At 40.7% G+C, this 27,523-nt stretch overlaps 1 protein-coding gene across 1 annotated transcript; it reads left to right on the top strand.

Moving 5' to 3' along the window:
• PSMA3 (proteasome 20S subunit alpha 3) lies at nt 1-26,747 on the top strand. Its single transcript, XM_074996267.1, has 11 exons — nt 1-152; nt 4,399-4,481; nt 6,728-6,851; nt 8,399-8,500; nt 8,640-8,713; nt 9,354-9,426; nt 12,104-12,169; nt 21,272-21,318; nt 24,713-24,780; nt 25,030-25,094; nt 25,782-26,747. Exons 1-11 carry the CDS (start codon nt 132-134, stop codon nt 25,824-25,826), a joined length of 768 nt encoding a protein of 255 aa, XP_074852368.1. The 5' UTR covers nt 1-131; the 3' UTR covers nt 25,827-26,747.
• Nucleotides 26,748-27,523: the final 776 nt, after the last annotated feature.

Raw genomic sequence — 27,523 nt, forward strand, 5'->3', positions numbered from 1 at the left:
GGCCCCCACCGCGGAAGCTGATTGGCTGCTTTGCGGACCAATGAGAATGTGCGCCGGGGAGCGCTGAGGCGCGTGCGCGTTGTGCGTCCAGTGGGTCTGTCCGGTGCTGCTGTCCGCACGGCTCCGTCGCCATGAGCTCCATCGGCACCGGGGTGAGTGCGCGTCGTGGGAGGGGAGCGGCGGGGGCAGCCTGCGCTCGCCGCCGCCCCGGGAGCGGGGCCGGGGATGGGTTGGGGAAGGCGCGGTAGGGCCGGGCCGGGCCGCTCCGCTCCGCTGAGTCACCCCGGCCGCGCGGCGGGGAAAGCGAAAGTGTAATCGAGGGGCGGGGTTTGGGCTCCAGAGGGCGGGACTCTAGGGGCCGGGTGGAGGGGTTGAGTGGAAGGGAGGGGGCTCAAGGGCCCGGGAGCAGCGGGAGCCGTGTGGGGCTGTGGGGGCCCGGGGGTTGGGGGTTGAGGGGCTCTGGGGGTTGAGGGGCTCTAGGCTTAGGAGTTCTCGACTTTTTTCTGAGGCCCCCAAAATGTGTTATGAAAATTTCAGGGCTTCACCCCCATGGGGCTTGTGGACCCCCATGTGAGAACTGACTCCGGTGAGGAGAGCCTGAGGGGGTCCATCGAGGCAGATGCGAGGAGTGGGGGCTGGGGTGAGGATAGACCGAGGGACTCTGGGGGGGATAGTTCTGGGGATATTGGGCTTGAGGGGGTGGGTACCCTGGCAGGAGGGATGGGGGGCTGCAGTAAGTGGAGTGAATGAGCCTTTGGGGTTAGTTCTGAGGGGAAGAGAGAATGGGGCTCTCTGTTCATTGCCAGGGCAGTAGTGTACTCGTCTTAGCCCCATGGATGTTCTCAGCCCCATGATGGCACCTCCAGTCTTTGCTGTGTTGCAGAATGGGGTGTCTCATGTGCAGGGAGAGGGTCAGGTTGCCCCACTCCATTTCAGATGCATGTGGTTGTTGAACTGGGGAGGCTGAATTTTTCACTTGGGCTGAAAACCTGCTTTTTACTTTATGGAGCAGTGGTGGGCAATAATTTTTGGTTGGGGCGCTGGTTCCAAGATTTTAATAAGTGACCAGTGGCCCCATTTTCTGTGGTATTAATGGAGGAGGTGTGCGGTCTGGGATGGAGTTGGGGATACAGGTTGGAGCTCTGGGTAATAGGAGATTGGCGTGCCAAGGGGGTGTTGGGGCACAGAGGGAGTTTGGATTAAGGAGGGCTTGTGAGCTGGGACAAGGGTGCAGAAAGCTTGGGTGCAGGAGGGAGTGCCAGGTGTATGATTGTGTTCCATGTGCAGGATCTGGCTAGGAGACATTTACCATAGGCAGCTACCAGCTGGCAGCCCTGTGGGACCTTGAGGCAGGCTCCCTGGCTGCTGTGTTGGCATATACTATTCAAAGTTGTCAGGTGCTAGGGCCAGAATGTGTGTGTCTGGGTAGTGCGTGTCCCTTTGTGTGTGTTTTGGAGAGGGGGATTCTCCGTGCCTTACTCCTGTCCCTTGGATGATCCTTGCAGTGCCCCATTGGCAGCAATGGGAACTGCAAGGACAGTGCTTGCAGGCACTTGCAGTACAGCACATGGAGACCCACTTCTCTACTCCTTCCAAGTGGTGCACACTGTGCAGAGGGAGACATGCCGGGCCCAGCAGCTGGCCACTTTGAGCAGCATGTGTGGCTGTGGTAGCCAGGGAACCTGCCTGAGAGTCCTCTTGAGCAGCAGCAGGCTGGATCCACTTGTTTTGGCAGGCTACATATGACCTGTTGGCTGTATTTTGCCTTCCCCCATTACAAAGGATGCTGTTTTATATAGATACATACGTTTAGATGGTGTTTGACAATGGGTTTTTGCCACTCTGACTCAGGATAATGCAGTACATGAGACTATGGCTGTCTGTACGCTACCAACATTATAGTGGCAGTGCCCATCAGATAGCATTTTCACACTGGGATAATTAAACCACCGCATGTGACCAGCGGTAGCTGTGTCAGCTTAGGGTGGTTCTCACCAGTCCTTTTGTCAATGAAACTTATGTCCATTGTGGGTGTGTGTGTTTTTTTAACACCCCTGACCAACACAAATTTTACCAGCAAAAATTCTAGAATAGACATAGCCTTTGGCTCAGTGAGAAGTAATAAAAACATCACTTGTTAGCAGGTGACAGTTGATTAAGAATGCATCAGGCCTGAAAATGGTTTTCTGGGAACAAGAGATGGTCTGGATTAAACTTGCATATTCATAATGGTCTCTTGAAACAGCCTATCTAATATATTCATAAAAGATCTGGGGGGAAAAAAGGGATAAACAGGGAAGTGCCAAAATTTGCAGATGATATGACATTATTCAAGGTAATTAAGTCGCTAGCAGACTCTAAAGAGGTATGAAAGGATCTCACAAACTTGGTGACTGGGCGTCAAAAAAGCAGATAAAATTCAGTGTTGACAAATGCAAAGTAGTGCACGTTACAAAACAGCCCAGGTACATGTATCAAATAATGGGGTCTAAATTAGTGGTTACCACTCGAGAGATCTTGGAGTCATGAATAGTTCTCTAAAAACATCTGCTTGGTATGCAGCAGCAGTCAAAAAAGGGAACAGAATATTGGGAAACACTAAGAAAGGGGTAGATAATAAGACAAATATCATATTGCTTCTATGTAAATTAATGATATGCACATCTCTGGAATACTGTGTGCAGATTTTTTTTCTCAAAAAAGATGTTTTAGAATTGGAAGGAGTTCAGAAAAAGGCAACAAAAATGATTTAAGGATATGGAACAGCTTCTACATGAGGAGAGATTAATAAAACTTGGGCTTTTTCAGCTTGGAAAATAAATGATTGCGGGGATAAAACAGAGGTGTATAAAATAATTTCTGTTGTGGAGAAAGTGAATAAGGGGATTGTTATTTACACCTGCTCATAACACAAGATCTAAGGTAACAGAGAGGTAGCCATATTAGTCTGTACTCTGACAAAACAAAGCAGCAGAAGTGTAGCACTTTAACAAAATGCTTTATTCAGAGATGAGCTTTTGTGGGACAGACCTCCTACATCAGACACGAGTTGTCATCACCTATAGCCCCCAACTCAAACCCCTGCAATGCATCATTAAAAATCTATAACCTATTCTGGATAAGGATGCTACGCTCCAGAAGGCTCCAGGTGACAGGCCTGCCCTTTCCTATAGACAACTTCCTAACCTGAGAGAGATTCTCACCAGCAATCGCAGGCTATACCACAGTAATTTTCTAATCCTGGAATTTTTCCTTGCAACAAACCCCGCTGCCAACTTTGTCCACATATTTATTCTGGGGATACCATCCGGGACCTAACCATGTTAGTTACAACATCAAAGGCGCATTCTCATGTACTTTCAGCAACATTATATATGCTGTTATGTTCCAACAATGCTCTGACACTATGTACATTGGATAGACTGGACAAAACCTTTGCCAAAAAATAAATGGACAAAGAGCAGACATCAAGAAACTCAATACACATAAACCCATCAGTGAACACTTCAGTAGAGTGGGCCATTCTGTTAAAGAGCTGAGAATTTGTGTCTTGGAACACAGAGAATTTAACAGATTAGAGTGAGAGATTTGTGACTTCGAGTACATACTCAAATTTGACAAATTGACATGTGGTATGAACAGAGACATGAGCTACCTCACGCATTACAAAGACTGCTTGCCTTCCTTTGATGCTCAGAATTATCTCAGACAGGACAATTAACATCCCCCCACCTCTCACCCCCTTCCTTCAGTCCTATTTGTCAGTTTTTAATGTAATTTTTTTTCTTTGTCATCTGTACTTAAATGTCAGTCTGTAGTGGAAATGAAATTGATCTGATGAAGTGGGTCTGTCCCACGAAAGCTCATCACTGAATTAATCATTTTGTTAGTCTTTAAAGTGCTACATTTCTTCTACAAGATCTAAGGGTTACTGACTGAATTTAATAAGTAGGAAAAGGAAGTCTTTTTTCACACAATACACTGTCAACATGTGCAAATCCTTGGCAGAGGATATTGTGTGAGCCAAGATTAGAATCAAGTTCAAAAAAGACCTTTGTAAGTTCTTGAGGGGTGGTTCATCAATGGCTGATAGCCAGGATGAGGTTCCTAGCCTCTTGTTTGCCAAAAGTTGGGAGTGGAAAACAAAGGGTGGATCACTTGATGATTAGCTGTTAATTTGGTTCCCTCTCTGGGGCTGACCACTTGTTAGAACACAGGTCCTGGGCTAGATGGACCTTAAGTCTGACCCAGTGTGGCTATTCATGTGTTCTTATACAAATTTTCTTCAGAAGCTCTCTCTAAGACTTTGAATAGAAAAGTAGCTTAGTACTACTGCTATGTTGGCTGTATTTTGTAACCTTTTTTATGCTGAGTGGTGTTTTTTTTCTTCCTTTACAGTATGACCTGTCAGCTTCCACTTTCTCTCCAGATGGCAGAGTATTTCAAGTTGAATATGCTATGAAAGCTGTGGAGAACAGCAGGTGAGAGGAAGATCTTTGTGTTTTATTCAACCTTTTTCTTTGAAAATGACAAAATAAATGAGTTGAGGGCAGGCAGTTAAGATGGTATTTCAAAGAAAACTGTACTCCTGAAGTAAGTGATGAGCAATTGTATGACTATATTCATCTCAGAAAGCTCTTCAGCTTAAATATAAAGGTGTTTAGTCTTCCTTGTTTGTTTTTTAGTTTTGCACAAAAGCTGATTGCATAGGTCCTTAATATATAAAAGATACTTGTCTACTATAGTAATAAGCGAGCATATAAACACCAAAAAAAAGCATATTAGAGTTGATGAATTGAGGTACAGGAGGACCTCGATATAAGTTACTCTGATATATGTTGTTTCGTACTTAATGCCATTGAAACTTTGAGGAAAAACTCCTCACACTTACATCGTTACCTCAGGGCCAGCTGTCCATCCACAGGGCCAGCTGACTGGAAAAAAAAATTAATAAATGCTTAACAGCTGGTACAGTAAGCTACACAACTTTAAAAAAATTGTTTATACCTTCGTTCCGTATCTTTATTTCTTATGGGGAAAATCCTCATTGTACGTTGTTTTACTTTATGTTGCAACTCTCTGGTCTCTATCCCTGACATATATGAAGGAATCCCTGTACTGAGACGTCAAGTAACTTGCTCAGGATCACACAGATTTGAAGTAGCATCTCTGACTGATGCAATTTCTTAGAGAATGATTGGCTAAAACTACATCTGCCTTGCCAAGACTGCATATGTTTTTTCAGGCATGTGCCAGGTTGCAGCTAGAAAAATGGAAATACTCTGTTATGCTCTAGCATAGTCTGGAGCTGTTGACTAGTAAATGCAGATAAATTGTTATTTCTATTGCAATACTATCTAGACCAGTTACTATACAAACAAACATAAGACAACCCAAACCATAGTTCAAAACAAAGTTCAAGATAAATCTGTGTGGTACTCCAGTAAGTATGAATATCTAATATCTTGGGGGTGTGACACCATTTTAGTGACTTTATCAAAAACTTTTAAAGATCACTTGTCATCTGTAATACAGGCCTAATACTAATACAGTGTAGTGGGATATTCTCTGAATCTTAAATATGTACCCCAAACAATTTTGTACGAATTCTTACTATAATATGATCCAATTGGTAAGAAGTATTTAGTTCCACTGAAATTTTAGTGATTTATCTTCTCTTTATTCACTTGGTAAATTACACTTTTTGATGTGTCTAGATCCATTCATATTAGGCTCTTAGAGGATATGATTTAGCCCCATGGAGGGAGGAGGGAACTTGTCAGTGTTGCACCTTACACCACAGTGGTTCTCAAACTTCTTGAGACCTTACTCACCCCCTTCCCCTGTGCTTATAGTAGCTTACATCTCCCACTGTTCCCAGGCAAGTACGTATATGACCGCTCAACTCAATAAGGCAGAGTGGAGAGTGATAGTTGCTGGCTGGGCACCTCCCTTAGAAGACAGTGGTACTCCCAGCAGCAGTGGAGAAGTAAAGATGATATGGTATAACATTGCTACTCTTACTTCAGTGCTGCTGGTGGTGGTGCTGCCTTTTGAGCCAGTTACCTGGCCACCAGCCGCTGCTCTTTTGCTGTCCAGCTATGTAGGCAGAGCAGTTTTTCACGCCATCTCCGAATTCATTCTGTATTGCCCAGTTTGAGAATCTCTTTCTTATGGATCTGGGTAATGGCCATGGCCATTCTAACTTACTAATGACAGAGAGATTGTTGAGATACTTCTGGCATTGTGGTGTTTCTCTCTTGAGCTGTGTTCCTGTTTGTTATGATTCTGTGCTTATTGGGGGAGAGGGTATTGCAGTAAAATGACACATGCATATAAATGCTCCCCCTTTGAACTTATAGAAAACCATCAGGGAGAACTGCTCCCCATCCATTGTGTCCTGCAGATTTAGTTCTAGAGGTATAGGCTGTGTGTGAAAATTTCCTTGTGTAGGATGGGAAAAAGGGAAATTCTGTGCTGTAAGATTTTCTTACAGCAGCACTTGGGGGGTCTTACTGTTTCTCCCCATCTTTAAGGCAGCAGTGAAATCATGGAGCAGAGCTATTGCACTTGAAATTAAGTGATTGTGTACTTCAGTCTTGCATCCATTTAATTTGATAAAGAAATGCCAAAATAACTTTGCAGCACCACTAATGGCTAGTTAGTATTTTTTTAATTAAAAAACAACCAACAACTTAACTATTTTTATACTTGACTTGTCTTTCAGTACAGCAATTGGTATAAGATGTAAAGATGGAGTCGTCTTTGGAGTAGAAAAACTAGTCCTCTCCAAACTTTATGAAGAAGGCTCCAATAAACGTCTCTTTAATGTTGATCGACATGTTGGAATGGTGAGGTGCTGCAACGTTTTATGCTTTTCCCCTATGAATTAGGAAAACTGAACAGAAAATGAATTGTCCATTGCATAAATATAGCCAGTATTAAATAGTATTTGAAGTAAATGTGTGCCAACTTTTCTAAGCTTCTAGCTAAAGAAAAGACAAGGGACAGTTAGACAAATCTGATTCTCAATTCTGCTTATGTATGTCTAGTCCTCTTTGTGTTACATGTATAAACCTGTTCTCCTACAAGCAAAACCTCATAGTAAAATAGTACGTTGATCCGTGATATTTACGCATTCTAAAGTTAACTCTCCTTGGCATCTTTGTGCACAATAACATATGCTCCAGTCAGGGTAGGAATATGCAAAAACTCAGAAAGCAGCTTCTTGTTACCCATATCATAAACCATATTTTTTTTAAGAATAGCCAAACACAAAATAACAGCAATAAAATAAGAGAGCCTCATGTTCTTTCAAAAGGGGCATGGGACAAAGGGAGCAAGGTGGTATAAAAGGATGAAAGTCGCAAGCTTCTGACCAGTCCCCAGTAGTGATATCAGGGACATCTTTAGTGCCTTACCATTTCACTCATCATTTTGGTCAATTTCACAGTCTTAGGATTTTGAAAAGTGCAAACTTCATGATTTTAGATATTTAAATCTGAAATTTCATGGTGTTGTAACTAAGAGTCCTGCCTTAACTGAAGACAGCAGTGCAGAAGTAAGGGTGTCATGGTATGGTATTGTCTCTCTTCTGCGCTGCTATGGGAAAAGCACTGTCTCCAGAGCTGCAGGTCTTGCCAGCACTGATTGATCTCAAGCCACCCAACTTTCAAGGCAGCTCAGAAGCAAGAATAGCAATACCACCCTCTACAATAACCTTGTGACACCCCGCTCCCACAACTTTTTTTTTTTTTGATTGGAATCTTCCAGTCTGAGAAATGCTGGTCTTCCCTGTGAAGTCTGTATAGTAAAAGGTAAGAATACCTGAAAGACACGATTTCATTCTGATGAATTTTTCAGGGCCAGAATTTGGTAGGGCTGTGGGAACCTTGCTTGTAAAACTGCCTGAAGCTGTACCACTAGTCATGGGGGTTCAGGAGATTGCTCAGATAACTGTGGTGCTGACAGCAGAAGGGTAGGCATTGATGCAGTTCAAGATGTCTTAAAATCCATGGGAAAATGTATAGTATGTTCGTAGGGGTGCTCCTGTTTTTTCTCCCCTCTTGTCCTCATGCTTGTTATATTACATTAAGCTTACAGCTTATTAGAAGTTGTATTTTAAAAGTATGCCTTTGAGTTTTACAATAATACATCCATTGTGTTTATTGAATAATTAAAGGCTTGATCCATCATTGGTGTTTTTTCAGCTCGTTGATAGGTGTGAAGTCCGATATGGTCAGTTTTGAAATGGTGTGTATATATATGGTACAGTGGAAACCAGTTTAAGACACAGTAACAGACATAGATGTTATCTAACATTTTGTCCATTCAATTACTGATATTTCTTGCAAGGTACGTGGGTGTTGACTTTAGCTAGTGATGCTCTTCATTTCAGGCAGTAGCAGGACTCCTGGCAGATGCTCGTTCTTTGGCAGACATAGCTAGAGAAGAAGCTTCTAACTTTAGATCCAACTATGGGTATAATATTCCATTGAAGGTAAGTAACTGGTGCCTTTAGCACAAATTCAATCTTCAGGTTTCATTCGATTATATGACCTCTTTTGATTTGTTTTAGATGAGGCATTTATTTATTTTATTAAATTAAATGTTCTGAAACTCCTCCCTTCCCCCCGCAGCATCTTGCCGACCGAGTGGCCATGTATGTACATGCCTACACACTGTACAGTGCTGTCAGACCTTTCGGCTGCAGGTATACATTTTTAAATACTTGTGCTTGATTGTGCACTGAATAACGATTCTCACAATAGATGCACTGATCCTGGGTATTCACAAGGTAATTTTTCACCAGCAGTGTGTTTGCGTATGTATAATATCTCAGAAAAACAAGTGTAATTATATTGGTAATATTGATGAGAATCATACCTGAGGAATTACATGTCTGTGTAAAGATGCATTTAATTCTTAGCCAAAATATTTAACTACTTGTAAATTTTGAAACCGAAGCACTTGCGCTGGTAGCTGCCTGCGAATCACAAAAGCAAAACTGTAATCTGAAAATTTGCTTCTCCATCCCTTTAAGTGAGGCATTGTAAATACAGCAATGCCTATGTTAAATAACAGTCCAAGAGGGCAGTAAGCTAGTGACTAAAGAAAGGAGCTCTCTAGCCATAGATTGGGTAAAATTGTATTACAACTTTGGGAGTGAGTTTTAAGATGTGTTTCTTGTTGTAAGGTACTGTGTGGTTGCAGTTGCACTGGAAGAGCAGCGATGAGACCTTATTGTCTATTGTGTGCAAGAAAAAAAAACATTCAGTATAAGTAATGTGTGAGTTTTATTTTTGGTAGCACTGTGGCATGATTTGTCTTCTAATACCTCATTTTCTATTCAGTTTCATGTTAGGGTCTTATGATGATGATGATGGTGCTCAGCTTTACATGATTGACCCATCAGGTGTTTCATATGTGAGTATTTTGTAATAGACTCTATCTTCTGACCTAATACTTCCTAATAGGGTCATGCCATAATTTTCAAATTGGATAGAAGTCACTACTGCTGTATGAGAATTGAAATGGTAGTGTTGCATGGCATTGGTGTGGCTCACCTCTTTGCAAGCTAAATACTCCTGAGATGTCTTCAAAGTCACTGTCAGTTGTAATTGACAGCATTTCTCATACCTGGTTTCACTTATTTATTAAAGATGAGTGTCAAGGACTTTTTTGAAAAGTGGTCTGTTTCTACTAAATGGATCAGATACTGAGCACATCACTTCATTCATTCTGTCTTCTGAAGTATTGGTGAATGAGACAATGCAAAAAGCAAGTGTCGCTGTAGTAAGAGTCCCACTAACACCTACCTCCAAAGACCCTCCCTTAAGCTTTAATAACGTCAGATCAAGACAAACACCTCTCTTATAAATCAGGATGATTGGCAGAGCTATCTCTGAATAGTCAGCTAAAGAACAAGCAGGAGAATACAAGACCATACCCAACAGCAGGAAGTGTAGTATTGCTGTAACAGCAAAGCGCTGCGTATTTTATATTTATAAGGACATGCTTAATAAAATCATTTGTAAGGAAAGTGAATCATTTAAAGAGTGGATAGCTAAGGATAGTCTGTAAGCCTCAATCCTCACTTAGTTTTCAGTTGCAAACTACATATATATTGCATACAAAGTATGTTAAAAGAACACTAAGGCTAGATCAACACTAAGTCCAGAAGATCTACCGCTTAGGTTCAGTCTTCCAAGAGATGTATTGCGCATGTGCAGAATGGTGTGTTCCAGGCTCAACAATGACCCTGGAACTCCTCACGAACTGCAAGGTTTAAGGACGGTCAATGGGAGGCATGCTCCTGTTGACCTTCTGTCGCAAGGACAGGGACAAAAGTCAACGGCTGAAAAGTTGATTTTAGGTACACCTAAAAATGCTTATCAGCCACCAGCTTGCTGGGTGAGTGTAGACCTAGCCTGAGGTTACGAAGACTCAAAATTTAAATATTACAATTAAAGTTGCATGTGCTTAAAAAGGCTTATGGTTACCTGGGTTCTCCTATTTACCTTTTCAAAATGTTTGACATGCTAGCTTTTTTCAGCCTTGTGTAACTCTGCCAGTACACCAGGATTTCTTTAAGTATCAATATCTGTGAGTCAGAGCTGTTAAACCTACTGCATGCAAGATATGGTTTAACACCCTCTCTCACTGCATTTTTTCAGTAGAAAGTATATCACTATCAATATAAGCTGTAAACGCATCATCCAGCTTCTTTACAAATGCAGAACAGAAATATACTGACTACATCTGTCTTTTACATATCCACAGTTTCTCCGTCTGTGTTGACTAACGGCTATACCATTGCTAGGTTTTCTTTTGTTCCTGATACTTAAAATGTCCTACTTATTAATTTTACTGATGGTAGTTTTTTTCAATCTATGCCATTAGGTTTTATTATCAACTGTATTTAGTCACTGATAATTTTGGGTCTTTTCTATTGATTCCCCTCTTTCTCTTGGTTATGTTTTTTTTTTTAAATAAGATTTTTTCACAAAAGAATCATTCTTTATTGACACTAGAATCATGGGGTTTGAGTTTTGATTTATTTTCTTAAACAACTCCTAAATATAATATTTCTATTTTGTTTTTTCCTTCCACACAGCTGTAACCCTAATTATGTTAAACTTTGAGAAATTGGCCCTATTGAAGTGTGTATATTCTGTTGTAGATGCATATTATTGGTTAGTGTTACATTACTGCATCATGGAATGATAATTAGTAAAATTTAAACTCTGTATAACAGTAGCGTCACTGTGGAAATTTCAGCTAATGGTTTATTTTCACCATCCTGTTTGAATGTGTATGAGTATTTATATTGGGCATGACAGTTGGGTTGGTGGATACACTATTCACATGGAACCTGACACTTCGTATTTTATCCTAGATGAGCACACCTTTGAGTAAAGAGATTTTATTATAGAAAGTGTTCTGAATATTCTAACTTTACCAAATACGGTATTGGTTAGCTATTGCAAGTTTGTGTTAGACAGTCTCTCTCAATGCCTGCAGTCATTAGTTATGAAAACCTTCTCATTCCATGCATGGAGCCAGCCACACAGGGAGAACATCAGAGCCTCTGTAGAGAAGGTTTTAAATTTACAGTAGGTTATGATAGGCGAGATGGCAGTTAAGAAGCCACGCATTTGAGGAATAACCAAAGGTATGAAAAAACAAACAAAGAACATGGTTTTTTGTATCAGAAACATGAAATATTGAGAATCTGTGATCTACCATGTGACTAGTTTGTAAAATATAGTTAAGAAGGATCAGGGCACTGCAGAAAAGTCAAATGGTTTCTTTGCATCATTCTTCACCCCGGAAGATATTGGGGGATGCACCTGTATTCCCTGACAATAGTAGGTATGATCTGAAGGTTTCACTCACTCTGTTAAAATAAGTATAAATAGGATTCTTCTCAGAAGAATTTCCTGAGAGAGATATTTTGATGTTATTGTAATATTACCTACAGGTTTACTCATGATTCTCCATGATGAACTAAAACACTTTACTGAGTTCTTGCAACTAAAGAATATTACAGAAACCTTCCCTTTAAGAAAGATTAACCAGACTTCTTTTGTTGCTTTTGTAGGGTTATTGGGGATGTGCCATTGGTAAAGCCAGACAGGCTGCAAAGACGGAGATTGAAAAACTTCAGGTAGGATGGTATTAACAATATACAGTATATCTACTTGTTCTGTACCGATACATTTTAAGACAGATACTCCTAGCTACTGTTGTTGTGCTGTAAGTTTGAGGATTTTGAAGGTGAGGTTTAATGCATGTCAGTGCATTCTGGCATCAAGGAAGTTAGTACCAGATGAAGCTACTTGCTCTGTACAAGTACATTTCCCTATAACTCACTTTGGTAAGACCATACCCCTGAAGAAAAATAAATGTGGCTGCAGCTCCATCTATTTTCTATGCTGACTCACCAGAGGAATACTAAGAATTGTACTAAAATATGCTGGAATGAGGAAGACATAAGCTCATAGATGTTCTTCTCAGGTGAAGCCTCAGCCAGTTGTCTTGCCCCCTTTCTTTGTGCTTGTTGATTAGCATGTTGATACAATTTTTCTAACATTTTCTTAAAACAGTATGTAGATATGCAGCATAAAAAGCTTTTCTGACATGAGCTTGGATGGCTATATTAATTATTAGAAAAGTAACTGGCGAGTTTACCAGTAGGAGATAAACTTGCATACTAACTTACACCGTGAAATATATTATATATCAAATGAAAACCAGTCTTAGAATTTTTTTTTTTAAACTTTTCTTTCCACCAATGAAGTCTGGCTCACATAATTATAGTTGTCTTCTCAAAACCTCTAAATAAGGCCTAAAATAAATAAATTACAAAAGTCAGATTTTGAAATCCTCTAAGGCTAACAAAGAGGTCTCTTGGAAAACTGGGTCTTCCCAGTGCTGTAAATCTCCCGTTTTTACCTTTTAAGTTACAGGTGATAGATTTGTAATGTTACTAATCCAATATTGGAACACTGCCCAAGTTTCCCCATAAGCCTGGGTAGCTCAAGGAGAGGGTAATATAAGGAGCTCTCTTCTAGAAATCTGTTTTCTTTTGCAAGGATTGGGGGAGAAGAAGTAGAGAGAAGAAGCACTTTGAAATTGTTCAGAGGTTTGGAAAGTCCACATTCATCTCAGGATAAATGATGGAGTAGACCGAGCATAGGTGAAATAATCAGAAGCGTGTGGGGTAAACTGCATTTATTAAATGGCTAGTGAACCACATGTGAGGGATTTGTTACAACTACTTAAATTGTTTCAGGTTTGCAGAGAAACTTGCAAAGCAATATGTTAATTTATTACTGTTAACAGGAGAGGGTAGGATTTTCTTTCCCAGAGTTCAGCTAACCTGCAAATATCCATCATTCACACCTTTTTGTTCTGTATCATTTCTGAAAATTGGTTTATTGTGTAACATACAAATTATTCATCTAATAACTTGGAGATAGCTTTTGAATTAGCAGTGACAAAATCTCTAGCATAAGATAAGCAGTTTATGTGGTGTCAAGTATCGGAGGGGTAGCCGTGTTAGTCTGGATCTGTAACAGCAACGAAGGGTCCTGTGGCACCTTATAGACTAACAGAAAAATTTTGAGCATGAGCTTTTGGGAACACAGACTTTGAGCTCACGCTCAGAACTTTTCTGTTAGTCTGTAAGGTGCCACAGGACCCTTGGCTGTTGTTACAGTTTGTGGGGCTTTCTGTGCTTTGGTAGGAAACTGGTAAAGTTGATTTCTAGCAACTGGGGGAAGAATCAAATTGTAATTATGGACTACTTCCTTCATTGGCTGAGTTGCTCCTTACTGTGAACTGGACTGACAATACCAGTATTTATTTAAACGGGAAAGCCCAAACACCTTAAGCAAGTTACCATATTCCTACGTGTGAGACCTATTCTACACTACTGTGGGCCATTGATATAAATCATGCAACTTGGGCTACATGAGTAACGTAAACAAAGTCAACATACTTAGATCTGTTTACTGTGGTGTCGTCACTGCAGTTTGTCAATGATAGATTCTCTCCTTTCAACACCGCCTACGCTTCTGGTGGAGTACCAGGGTTGATCGGATAGCACTAAGTGGTTGATTTGTCATGTATATACTACGTGCAATAAATTGACCCCCGCTAGATCAATAACTGCCCATTGATATGGCAGGTAGTATAGACATGTCCTGAATTACATCAGAATACTACAGAAGAATAAAAGTATGCTTGTTCACTTCCAGTGCAAAATATTAGCTTGAGGCTGTGATGGGATCCCCGGAGTGCAGCCTGAGATTGTGGGACAGGTGTGCTCCTTAACTCTTCAGCCTGGGCCATCTCTCACAGTGCTTTGCTAGTGATAAGCAGCAAAGTCCTCCAGGTGCTGTGATCACTCAGCACAACAGCATGTGGAGTCCCCTTCCTTACCCAGCTACACTGCATGAATGCATCCAGAGCCACACCAGCCAAATACTCCCAGCCATGTATCTTGGGAATGTGTCCTCTTGCAGTGCTCAAGATAAGCAGTGCAAATATATTGATTGATTCACCACCTCATCAGTGAAAAGTGGATATACATCAGCCTTTATGAAACTTGAGCAAATTAACAGACTCTTACAGCAAATGCGTTGGTAAAGATAAACTTTAAGTTTACATACGAAAGTTAGATTTTAAGTGACTATAAATCAGGGTGGGGAACCTACAGCTTGTGGGGTGGATCCAGCTCATGAAGCGTGGAGCTCCCCTCGCATTGGGAAGCCTGCACTGACACTCCAGCCCCATGGCCCTCCTCTGTGGCTGGAGCATGAGGGCCAGCTCCCTGCTACAGGAGGGTGGGTGGGAAGCCCTCAGCCTTGCAGGCCTGATCAAGGCACACTGGGGTGGCTGTATCTGGTCCACAGGCTCTGCTGGGCCAAGGGGGATGCAGCTCAGCATGCTGCCATTTCTGCCCCCACCACAGCTATGAGAAAGGCAGCACAGGAAAGCACTGGCCTGGAGGCTTTCCCCTGCTATTCACACTGGCTGCAGTTCAGGAATTCAGGCCAATGGGAATGGCAGTGAGTGGTGCAACATGTACCCCGGGGAGCTGTGCCAGGTAAGCACCCCCACCTTGCCCTCATGCACCCACACACATTGCACACCTCCAGCCCACTCCTGCACCCTGCACCCCCATCCTGCTTCCTAGCAGCCTCCTCCCACACACTGAATTTCTCATATGTGGCCCCACCCCAGAGCCTAGGAAGGCCCACAAAATCTACCAGCCTCTGACCCCCAGAAGAGTTAATTGGACGTGGATGGAAGACCTGAACCTCAGTTCCCCCCATCCCCCATTGGTTGGTGTGCCAGGGAAGTGAGGTGTCTCTTTTTTCTGTTTCTCAGTTGGGGGCCCCATCAGTGGGGGAGGGGTGTTTGTGTGTATTTTTGTTGTTGTGTTTGTTTTTTCTCTTGTGTGGGCCCCCAGATGATCTTTCCTTGAGTCACTGGCCCCCATCCAAAACTAGATTCCCCTCCCCTGCTACAAGTGATAGACAAAAAGTCAGTTACCAAAAGAATTGAAATATTAGCACATTGTCTAAACACTCCACGCTATTAGACGGGGCAACAAGTAGAGTTAGCAGTTTTCCAACTGGCTATTGTAGTTTGTAATATATAGGTTTGTCCCTTAAATCTGGGCCATTCTCTGTTGGAGCCTTCAGTCTTCTCGCTGGCTTGCTTGCTTGCTTGCACCATAGGTGCGAGCAGGAAAGAAGGTGAAGGATGGGGTGAGTGTGGTCTGTTTTATAGCCTGAGTTGCATGTGCTTGAAGAGCACAAGTCCAGGCATGTCAGGTGGGCATTGCTGAGTCTGCAGGGTAGGTTGAGAAGTTCCTCTGGTGTAGCCTCATGCATGTGATTTATTGAATTGTGGCTCCTTTGCTGGGAATGGCTGTAGAGGGCTGTTGGATACTCCACCAGAGGTTGGATACTCTCCTTGCTGTTTTCTCTAAGGAGCTAATATCTGGCTGATTTCCCAACTTACAGTGTGTTTTACTGACAACTATCTCACACAATCTCATAACTTCATATGCACTAAAGATCCATATTTATACTGAAAAATGGATTACAGCCATTCATCTCTCTCTTCCTGATACCACACATGGCATGCTTTATAGGCAGTATCACAGTGATGTGCAAATGAGGCATATGGGGGTTACAAGATGCTTCTCCAAGGTACTCTGTAATACTGCTGGTTTACAGCAGTCAGCTGTGCCTTGGTCCAGAAACTATCTTACAAACTTGTGTGTTCCTCTGGGCACATTCAAGTGGTATGAGACAATTTAGCACATAGCTTTTTACAGCTTTATGTTGAATTCATGAAACCTGTCATACTCTTAAATAGTAATAAGACTGGGGGCCATTGGGAATTCAGCATGTTTCCTTTCATAATACTGAATTTGAATCTCCCTCTGATACCATATAAACATTTTTTTTAAAGAAAGCTGCTTATGAGATAGGATTGTTGATACTTCTTAGAAGTCAACAAACGATAAATGCAACTAACTCTTGCTGTAACAGTGCATAGCCGTGTCTACACGTGCACGCTACTTCGAAGTAGCGGCACTAACTTCGAAATAGCGCCCGTCACGGCTACATGTGTTGGGCGCTATTTCGAAGTTGAAATCGACGTTAGGCGGCGAGACATCGAAGCCGCTAATCCCATGAGGGGATGGGAATAGCGCCCTACTTCGAAGTTGAACATCGAAGTAGGGCACGTGTAGACGATCCGCGTCCCGCAACATCAAAATAGCGGGGTCCGCCATGGTGGCCATCAGCTGAGGGGTTGAGAGACGCTCTCTCTCCAGCTCCTGCGGGGCTCTATGGTCACCGTGTGCAGCAGCCCTTAGCCCAGGGCTTCTGGCTGCTGCTGCTGCAGCTGGGTATCCATGCTGCATGCACAGGGTCTGCAACCAGTTGTCGGCTCTGTGGATCTTGTGTTGTTTAGTGCAACTGTGTCTGGGAGGGGCCCTTTAAGGGAGCGGCTTGCTGTTGAGTCCGCCCTATGACCCTGTCTACAGCTGTGCCTGGCACCCTTATTTCGATGTGTGCTACTTTGGCGTGTAGACGTTCCCTCGCAGCGCCTATTTCGATGTGGTGCTGCGCAACGTCGATGTTGAATGTCGACGTTGCCAGCCCTGGAGGACATGTAGATGTTATTCATCGACATAAGCTACTTCGATGTAGGCTTCACGTGTAGACGTAGCTCATGTCATACAAAAATACAATCTGTTGCCCATAAACTCAGATGATTAGGAACACAACCTGTCTTTCTCCTTCCTCTTAGGTCTGCCCTGATTAAACACTCTCTATTAGTTTCCTGTTAATGTCTTAGTTATATGGTTGATATAACAGTGTAAGTTCTTAGTATTGCTAAAAATGGAGTCTCAGCATGTTATGAAAGAGCTCCAAATTGTCAGACGTATGGTAGTATAAAAGAGAGAGGTATTGCTTATCTTGAGACCCTAAGTAATGTCTTTTCATATCAAAGTACAGGTTGAACCTCTTTCATCTGGCATGCTTAGGACTTGACCAGTGCCGGACAAGAGAATTTGCCAGATGATGGAAGGTCAATATTTTCTAGCACATTAATAATATTTCCACTGCTTACTGGGCTCTTAGGAGATATTTAGGGGTAAATTAGTGCTCAGTAACACAGAACAGTGAGAGTCAGGACTGGTGGGTGTAAACAAACTTTATAGGATCACGGGAAACTTGGTCACATCCATAAGTGGTTGTCCACCTAACTAAAATCATGCTGGATTATGGAGTTTGCTGGATGAGTGTTCTGGATTAGAGAGGTTCAACCTGTATTTAAATTTAGCCACTGTGCATTTAAATGGCTATGTAAAGTAATCCTCGTTTTGGATGACTACTGGAATTTATTTCAGGATGCCTTCCGCTAGTAACTTCTGCAATACTGTTTTAGGGTCTTAAGTTTAATTTGATTTCTCTCCAACTCTCTTGTCTAATGTAAAGTTTATTTATTATAAAAAACATCATATACACAAACATAAAACACTTGAGAATACGAACCTAATGAAACTTGCATCCTTTAAAAGAGCAGGGAGAAACTGATTCACCAGAAACAAATCTTACTTCCTCACCCCTGAATCTTTTTGTGACAGTCTCCGAAAACTTACCCAATAGATTTTTAAAATTTAGAGGATTTATCGTAATTTATTCTGGTTGTGGTATATACTACATTTTTTTCAACTACCAGTAAAATATAGCTTATTTTCTCCATCTTGTATCTTAAATTTAAAAACAGTTCTAATTTTTGTCATTACATTTCATGTAATCTACTATATAAGTCATTCTGGGCTCGATCAGAGATCTGTCCTAAAAGTTTGGTGTAATGTTAGACTCTCTGTTTTCAGCTCAAATAAGTGACACTGTAACCTTGGCATCTGAAAAACAAGGCTGTGTCAATTTCAGTAAACAAATATTGGCGGAATAGAACTTGCTGCATGAGTGTCATAGCATAGCTTTATTAGTAATACTTTAGCTGTATATAGTGCTAGATTTGTAGCCTGCTATTATTTTCCTCACGTCTCCAGGTGTTGTCTGATCTTTCCATTGGGGCACAATACATTACAAAGAAAATAATATTCTCCACTATACTGCCATGACTGAATTTATTCAACGGTTGTTCTCTGTAGAGAACTTCCAATTTTTCTGTTGGGCTGCGAGTGTAATGCAAATCTTGTCAGTTTAAAGCTGTAATGCTTCCTGGTAGGCATAGCTCATTTGGTACTCGAGGTTTCCAGAGACTTTGACCTACGCTTGTCCAGTGCATGTTTGGCACAGATTAATTTTTAATCACATTTTAAACATAAAATTAGAACAGCAAACTGACGGACAGCGTGGTCTGCTGGAAATTACGTATAAAAGTCTGTACCTAGAAAAGAGGGGAGAAGTAAAGAAATAGCTACGTGTATTATAGAAAAATAAGTCTCTTCTTTCTTTAATACTGCCAGATCTTAACAGATAGGCAGTAGAGGAAGAGCTTAAGCATACTGTAGTGAAGATAAAGAATCTGGGAGGGGAAGTGGTTAGTGAAAGACTTTACAAATCACCAGTGGTCCACATTGTGAAGAACCACTGGTAGCTGTACAAACTTAATACAGGTTGAACCTTTCCTGTCTGGCACCCTTGGGATCTGACTATTGCTGAAGGACAGTATTTGCCAGATGATGGGGAAGTCAGTATTTTCTAGCACATTAGCAACACTTCTGCTGCTCACTGGGCTCTTAGAAGACATTCAGGGGTAAAGTTCAGCTAAACAGCAGCACAGAAACACTGGACTGTTGTCTGTAAAGAAACTATGTGAGTACCATGGGAAACTTGGCCAGACCTATGATAAGTGGTCATCCAGCTAACTAAAATCTTGCTGGATTACAGAGTTTGCTGGATGAGACTTCCAGATTAGAAAAGTTCGACCTGTATCTCAAAGTATGAATTTGTATTCGGACAGGGCAAAGGTTGGGGATTTGTTTGTTTTTTAAAAGTATCTCACAAATTCAGCTTCTGAGGCAATTTATGTGCCAGCTAATATTTAAATTATATTTCATATTACTTTGGATATGAACATGAAATGGTACAGGTAGCCCTTTCACTAATAAATTCAGGGCCAAGCTTTTGATTTTTTTTGTCTGCAGGATTGATAAATCTGAAATGAAAAGGCCAGCTATAAATATTTAGTCAAAACATAGTAACAGAGAGGTAGCCTTGTTAGTCTGTATCTTAAAAACAAAAAAGCAGTAATGTAGCACTTCAAAGACTAACAAAAGAATTTATTAGGTGAGGAGCTTTCGTGGGACAGACCCACTTTTCAGATCTGGCCATAGTGCTGTTATCCCCAGATCTGAAGAAGTGGGTCTGCCCCATGCAAGTTCATCACCTAATAAATTCTTTTGTTAGTCTTTGAAGTGCTACATTACTGCTCTTTTGTTTAGTCCAAACATGTTGCCTGCAATCACTGTAAATTAGTCGACTAATAGCTCTCACTCTTCCACCCGTAACATGCATAATGCAAAAGTCTGTTACGTGGTGCATGCAATAGTTACGCGAAGATGTGGTATCTGAGGGGTGGAGTCAACACGAACACTCGGTTTGCAGCAAGATGGGATGTAAATCTACCCCATGTTAGCCTGCTGTTCTTGAGGTGTGTGTCTGAGCCTTGCTACTACCCTAGTTCCCTAGTGTGCTTTGATCTATATTGCTTTGAAATTAATACATTGATGAATGTGAGGGAACTTTTTGTGCACAGCAGTAAGTGAACATTTTGCACAAGGCATGCTAGAGCACTGTAGAATTGTATTACATCTTCTCCGGTAAGTGTTTGCTTAGATATGTTCCTACATCTCCATTAAGCATCAGGTTTTGGGGAAAGAGAACAAGGATCTGCATAAAACCAGCATGGGCAAGATATACTGTTTTTCCATTATGGTAAAAAGAGGAAGTTGTGAGAGATCTGACACATGCATATGAATGTTGTTTCATGAGCTCATGCACTAAAGATCCATATTTAAACAGAACAATGGATTACAGCAGTTCATTCTGTAAATGTTATCATTATCTAATATAAAACTTTATTTTGGTCCGCTGTCAGTCGAGTGCCTCAGAATCAATGTCATTAGATGAATTTGAGAAAAACAGAAAATGAAAACGAATCCTGTTCAGCCTTAGAAGGCTTTTAGAATAGTATTTTTGGTAGGACACTGTATACACTGGAATGCCCTTGAGATTCTAGAAATATGATTTAGTGCTGAGAGAGATGCATGTGTCACTACGATAGTCTCATGAGTTACACTCTCAAAAAGCTTAAGTATAATTAAAGATATGCATGCTGAGATTTACAAAAAGCTATTTGAGCTCCTCAGCTTTGTTGAAAGGAACACTTAAACTGAAAATCTGTGTGCTGAAAGTGTCTGAGTTTGCAACTGAATGCATCTGGGGAAGAAACTTTTGGGACTTGTACAAAAATTGCAGTTCAGCGAAAATAAGGCATTATTAGATGTCAGCTTATTTTAGTTCTATTTTTGACTGACTTCCTTGTGAGTATTGTTCAGCAGATACTTTTGTATTTTTCCTGCATAGGTGATAAACTTTGGTATATCAGCCACTAATGTTGAGGTTTTTCCTTAGTGGGTAGTTTTGTATTTTTGGAAAATATTGTTAAATCCTCAATTAAATTGCACGTTCCTTACCTGCAGATGAAAGAAATGACCTGCCATGATGTTGTTAAAGAAGTCGCAAAAATGTAAGTTTTTTTCCTTACTTCAGGCCTTTCATCCTTATTGGTCTTTTTTTTTCCTCTCATCCCTTATTACGAAAAACAAATACATCTTGGTAGAGCCCAGTCAGTTAACTAAAACACTGGAAGCTTCAAGTACTACTCCTGTTCCTAGGGCTGTCATCTTATTAACTCTGGTAGTTTTACAATTGTCTTTTCTTATTTTAAACATTTTTTCCTTCCCTCCATGCAGTATGAAAGCTCTCAGTGTCGGTAAACTGACTATAGAGAGGAAACACTGAAATATGTCAGCTCACAGAGCTACCAAATACGTTTTCCCTTAGTTACCTTTCTGTATCTTTACCCTCTCCATCAGTCACCTTAGGTGTTGCTTGTAACAACAGTGGGTTAAGTGTAAATAAATGTTAAACTGTGTGTTCCTGTTCTTTTAAAATTGTAAGCATCAGAGAGAAAGGGAAGTTAGTCATGGTTTGTGGTTGAGTGGAAAGGGTTTTAAAAAGGGATCGATAATAAGACAAAAGATATCATACTTCCCCTATATAAAACTATGGTACGCCCACATCTTGAGTACTGCGTGCAGATGTGGTCTCCTCACCTCAAAAAAGATATATTGGCATTAGAAAAGGTTCAGAAAAGGGCGACTAAGATGATTAGGGGCTTGGAACGGGTCCCATATGGGGAGAGGCTAGAGAGACTGGGACTTTTCAGTTTGGAAAAGAGGCGATTGAGGGGCGATATGATAGAGGTATATAAAATCATGAATGGTGTGGAGAAAGTGAATATAGAAAATATAGAAAAATTATTTACCTTTTCCCATAATACAAGAACTAGGGGACACCAAATGAAATTGATGGGTAGTAGGTTCAAAACTAATAAAAGGAAATTTTTCTTCACACAGCGCACAGTCAACCTGTGGAACTCCTTGCCCGAGGAGGCTGTGAAGGCCAGGACTCTATTAGGGTTTAAAAAAGAGCTTGATAAATTTTTGCAGGTTAGGTCCATAAATGGCTATTAGCTAGGGATAAAGTATGGTGCCCTAGCCTTCAGAACAAGGGCAGGAGATAAATCACTTGATCATTGTCTTCTGTTCTCCTTCTCTGGGGCACCTGGCATTGGCCACCGTCGGCAGATGGGCTGGATGGACCTTTGGTCTGACCCAGTATGGCCATTCTTATGTTCTTATGAAATAAGTAAAAGATAAATGTAGAGGTATATGTAAATAGGTATCATGGCGCAAACTGGACAATGGCTTATAGTTTCAGGTACGTCCTAGCTTGGTACCATCAACGAATGAAGGAAAGGAACACTGTTCCTGGAGAGGACCTCATTGCATCCCTCTCTTCTCTCCTTGCTAACCAATTAAGGAGCATCAGTGCTTGGTTAGAAGGAGAGCAAGGAGCAGTTCAAGTTAGCCAGAAGCTGACACACAGCCTTCTGCTATGTGGCTGCGGAAGTGATAGGGTTTGTTTGACTCCTGGAAGAAACTAATGATAAAATTTGATCCTAAATGGTGCACAATAGCTTTAAAACCTTGAACTTTCAAAAGAAACATTAAGAAAGACTATGTTAAAGAATTAAGATGAGAAAAAATATTTTATACACTACGTACATTGCCTGTGCTGGATAATCACTTTTTTTGTGCTAATCTTATCTGCTGGCTGCTTTGAGCCCTCTCAGACAGCTTGTTGAATATGAGCATATTTCCCTGCTGCTATAACCAATACATTCACTCACAGGGGAATAATACAACTGGGGTGTAGAACTGAGAATACCAGAGAAATAGGAATGTACGAGTGCAGTGTTGAGGTAGCGGCAAGTTTTAATGTATGTTCTGGACTCTCTTTCCTGTGTTAATCTGCTCTATCTAGAACCTTTCCAACTCTACCAAACACTATGTGCAGTCTGGCATGAACTGTTACTCAATTTCGTCCCCTTAACTTTTTCTTTGTGCCTTTTCTTTGGAGAATTAGAACCACCATGTGTTTCCTCTGCACCTAAATATGTTAGTCTTCCTGTTGATCCTGCTATGCTTTCCAAATAAGTGTCACTGGGAGAGCTCTTCATATTCAGCATTGTAAAACTGATGCTTTAGCTTTGTGTTGTACTTCTTTCATCTGAAATGGTCCATCAGGGATGCCTAGTTTACTGTAGATGTCCACACTGGTCACTTATTTCTTCTCCCTTTGTATTTTCATGGTTCATATTGGTAGCTCTTTGACCTTTTTCTAGATAATTTTAGTAATTCAGTAATCTTTTGGGTTTGTTTAACCATTTTTGGCACTGAATTGGACTTACCTGCTGACAATGTATTTATAAAATACCACCTTCACTATGACTCTGTCTTCTCAGTGAATTAAGTGGTAGCTTGCAAACGCTTCAGAGTTGGGGTTAGTACTATTTGAAGATCAGAGTACATTTCCCCTTCAAATATTTGCCATTGCAAGAATTACATTGAATTGCTTGAACATCTAGTGTACTTAAGTTCAGTTGCAAATAAGATTCCAGTATTTTTGTAGCAAAATGTTAGAAAGCCAGGAAGAAATATACTGGAATGAGCCTTTTTAGATTAGGATGTATACAGCTGCCATATGGCTCATGCATCACGTTGCCATGAGATGTGCTGAACCAGCAAACTAAAGGTATACTCTCTGACCCTAGTATCTGTTTGAGCCCCTGTGAGAAAGGGGCTTAAACTCTTTCCAGCTGTGCAAACTGTGGACAGTGCTAGTCTAAGGAATTAGAATACAAGAGTACCGGAGGCTTGAAATTTTGCATAGTGACAACTCTTTACAGATGTAACACATTACTGGAATAGGTTCAGAAAAAGGAAACAAAAATTATTAGGGGTATGGAACAGTTTTCATAAGAGGAGAGATTAATAAGATTTGGGTTTTTCACCTTGAAAAAGAGGATTAAGAGGGGGATGTGACAGAGGTCTATAAAATCATGACTGGTGTGGAGAAGTAAATCAGGCAATGTTAGTTTTAGGAATAATTGAGAAAAATGGCATTATTCTCATTGGGGCATTTGAATGCTGTGCTGTCTGCATCTTTGATCAGGGTACCTGTTCTGCTCTGGTTTTTCTGGTTATAAAAGGCGAAATAGCTCAGACATGTTTGGCTGAAAATTTTACTGTTAGTCAATTCTAAGTGATGGAGGAAATGTTACTTTCAGCTTTCACTTAGTATGCTGTAAGAAACTGCCATGGATAGGACTGGTATGTGTGATTTCTTTCCTATACAAGACATATTTTAAAGTCAGGAAAATGGTGATACCACACAGTAGCAGGGGAAGAAGGGAGGCAACAAGTTGAACTCTGTAACCTATTTGTTCCTTTTTGTGTATTAATCTTTAGCTTCTGGAAGAGAAAATGCCAGTGAAAACTGTTTTTTCTTCCTAGAATCTACATAGTTCACGATGAAGTGAAGGATAAAGCTTTTGAACTTGAGCTAAGCTGGGTTGGAGAAGGTAATGTATTTCATTTTTTCCTTGTTTGTTAGCTTTAGATTCATCATGTTTGATTAAAAAAATGAGCATGTTAATACTGATGTAAGTTCTGTGGAGTATGGTAAACTGGAGACATTTTAATTCCACCCCCACTACAGAGAAGGTAACACCTTTTAAAATCAGTGGAACAACACACTAAGTTTCTTTGAGGCTTAAGTTCCGTGCTTAGTCAGTCATTTCTAAAGTTTTCATCAATGTCTTCATTCACAGTAACAAAAGGAAAACATGAAATTGTTCCAAAAGACATCAGAGAAGAAGCAGAGAAATATGCCAAGGTAAGCAACAATTTTGTCTAGCAGGTTCAAAACTCCATTTTACAAATTCAGAATAGAATTATATACACAAAGTTCATTTTGTCCAATATTTTGGCAGCTAAAGTGCATTAAGTATCTTAGTTGAGGCAAAGCTTGTCTGGGATTTTTAAAGTGAATCCACGACCTTAAAATTGGAAAGAAGAGGAGACCTAGTCTCTGGGGTAGGAGTGCTAATCTCTGTCTACAAAAACAAGTCCTGAGGCACCATAAACAGATTCATTTGGGTATAAGCTTTCGTGGCTAAAACCACTTCTTCAGTTGCATCATGCCCAAAAAATCTTAAGTCTTTAAGGTGTCTCAAGACTGCTGTTTTTAGAGACCTTAAATAATCCTGAGGCATCTTCAACTGACATGTGAATTCAACAATATATATGGTTCGAGTTTTGTAGAGCAGGCATGATTATCCTTGCATAAATGATACAGGACTCTGTCTGCTTTAGTTTACCTGAACAAAGTGGATGCAACACAATTACCACACCAAAATTTCCTTATTGCTTACAGTGAACTAGTGTAAATGACTATATCCTGTATATAGCATTAGAGAATCAGATCCTTTGTATAATGTAGGCTGATTCCTAGGATTGGCACAGAAGCTAGTGAACAAGATGCAGTAGTTAATTTTTTTTTTTTTTTTTTTTTTAAAAACAGGAATCCTTGAAAGAGGAGGATGAATCAGATGATGACAATATGTAACACATTGTTACTTCAAGACAAGTTTGGTTTTTTTTAACTTGAAGTAGGAGTCTAAATGTATTATCCTGGGATTATTATGTACTTTCTGGAAAGATGTTAATTTGCACAAAAATTTCCCATTTATTGACAAATTAAGATTCAGATTTCATTTGAAAATTGGACATAGCTGTGTTGACCTGTGGGGGTGGGGGATGTCTGAGCATGAATTTTAGTAAACTTTTGTGACAGATCATGGTGTCAAGAATGACAGATGACATTTGGTAAGCTGGTGGCATTTCTGCTGAGTATGCCAGCACACTTTAGCGTCCGCTTTATGCACAAAAACAAGCCTCACGGAATATGAGCTATCCTTCACATTTCATTTTTCGATTGAGTATACAGTGCTATTTCTTAACTTCAAATTGTAGACTCTGTATAGTTTTACTGTTTAACTCAGACTGCTTTCAGATGTCTCACTGACACTGCAATTCTATCCTGAAATGAATAGTTTCACAGCAGTCCAGTTTACAGGGGTGTGAATTTGAGTGCTCTAGAATATTGCCCTTTACCTGCCTTATGTAAACTCTGCTGGCACAAACTAAAAATTACCTATTGCATGTTAATGCACAGCAGTATGCACTAGGTACCTTTTTAGTTTGTGCCGTTAGTATTGACCCCAGAGGACACAGAACTAGGATAGATAAGCCCAGTTATTAATCTTAATTAAAAGTGTACTGTAGCTACTGTACCTTGAAACCATTTCAAATAGATTTTACACTTCATTTATTCATAGAATATCAGCCATTATATTAGCTAAGAAACAGTCCTGTAATTAAGGCAGTGGACTGTAAGCCAGGAACGTTGGCTTCTCTGCCTCCCATGATTACTTTGGGTAAACCATGTCAATTCCTTAAAATGCTTGCCTCTCTCCGGGCCACTGAGGCTCCATTCATTAGTACTGCATCATTCAAATCCTTCCAAGGAAAAGTGCACTGACATTCTTTGACTTGGGCTGGGTCTATACGAGACATAAGTTGACTGCCTTAGCTACACAAGTTGCGTAGCTGAAGTCGACTTAACAGTGGTTGCCTTAAATGTCTGTCTGTAGGGAAGAAAGTCAACATGACCGTTTCTCCCATCGACCTTCCTTAATCCTTGCTGCTCACGAGGAGTTCTGGGGTCAATGATCCTGGAAAGCACCATTACACACACGTGTGAAACAAAACACCAGAAGATCAACTGAGTCAGTCGATCTTCCGCAATAGTATTGACCTGGCCTTGGCAAGCAAACCCTGGGGCCAGTTTGTAAAACAGTCCTGTTACCAGAATTTAGCACACCACAAAAAGGTAAGTAGGAATACAGTCAGTCTTCCCTGGACTACTGCTAGTTTTTGTTATCTGCACCTATGAAACTACCTACCCCATGACAGTAACCCTCTCCATATCAAGCCCTACTAGGCCTAAAGGAGAACTTCCAAACTAATAGTTAAGTGGAAATCTCACTTTGGTCATTGTAATTAACCAAAGCAGGTAGTTACAATAGCTGGGTCAAATCATGTAACTTCAGAGGGGCAGACTGTTAATTACCCAAGACTGATATGCAGTCCCCTCTGGGGTGGTGGTATGACCCCTCACCTTATTAAGTTGTTACACACAGACACTTAAATCTACAATGCTCATGACTTGCAGATATCCAGTATTAATACTTAGCGGTTAGG

This window comes from Carettochelys insculpta, chromosome 6 (assembly GCF_033958435.1).
Source record: "Carettochelys insculpta isolate YL-2023 chromosome 6, ASM3395843v1, whole genome shotgun sequence".
Lineage (NCBI taxonomy): Eukaryota > Metazoa > Chordata > Testudines > Carettochelyidae > Carettochelys > Carettochelys insculpta.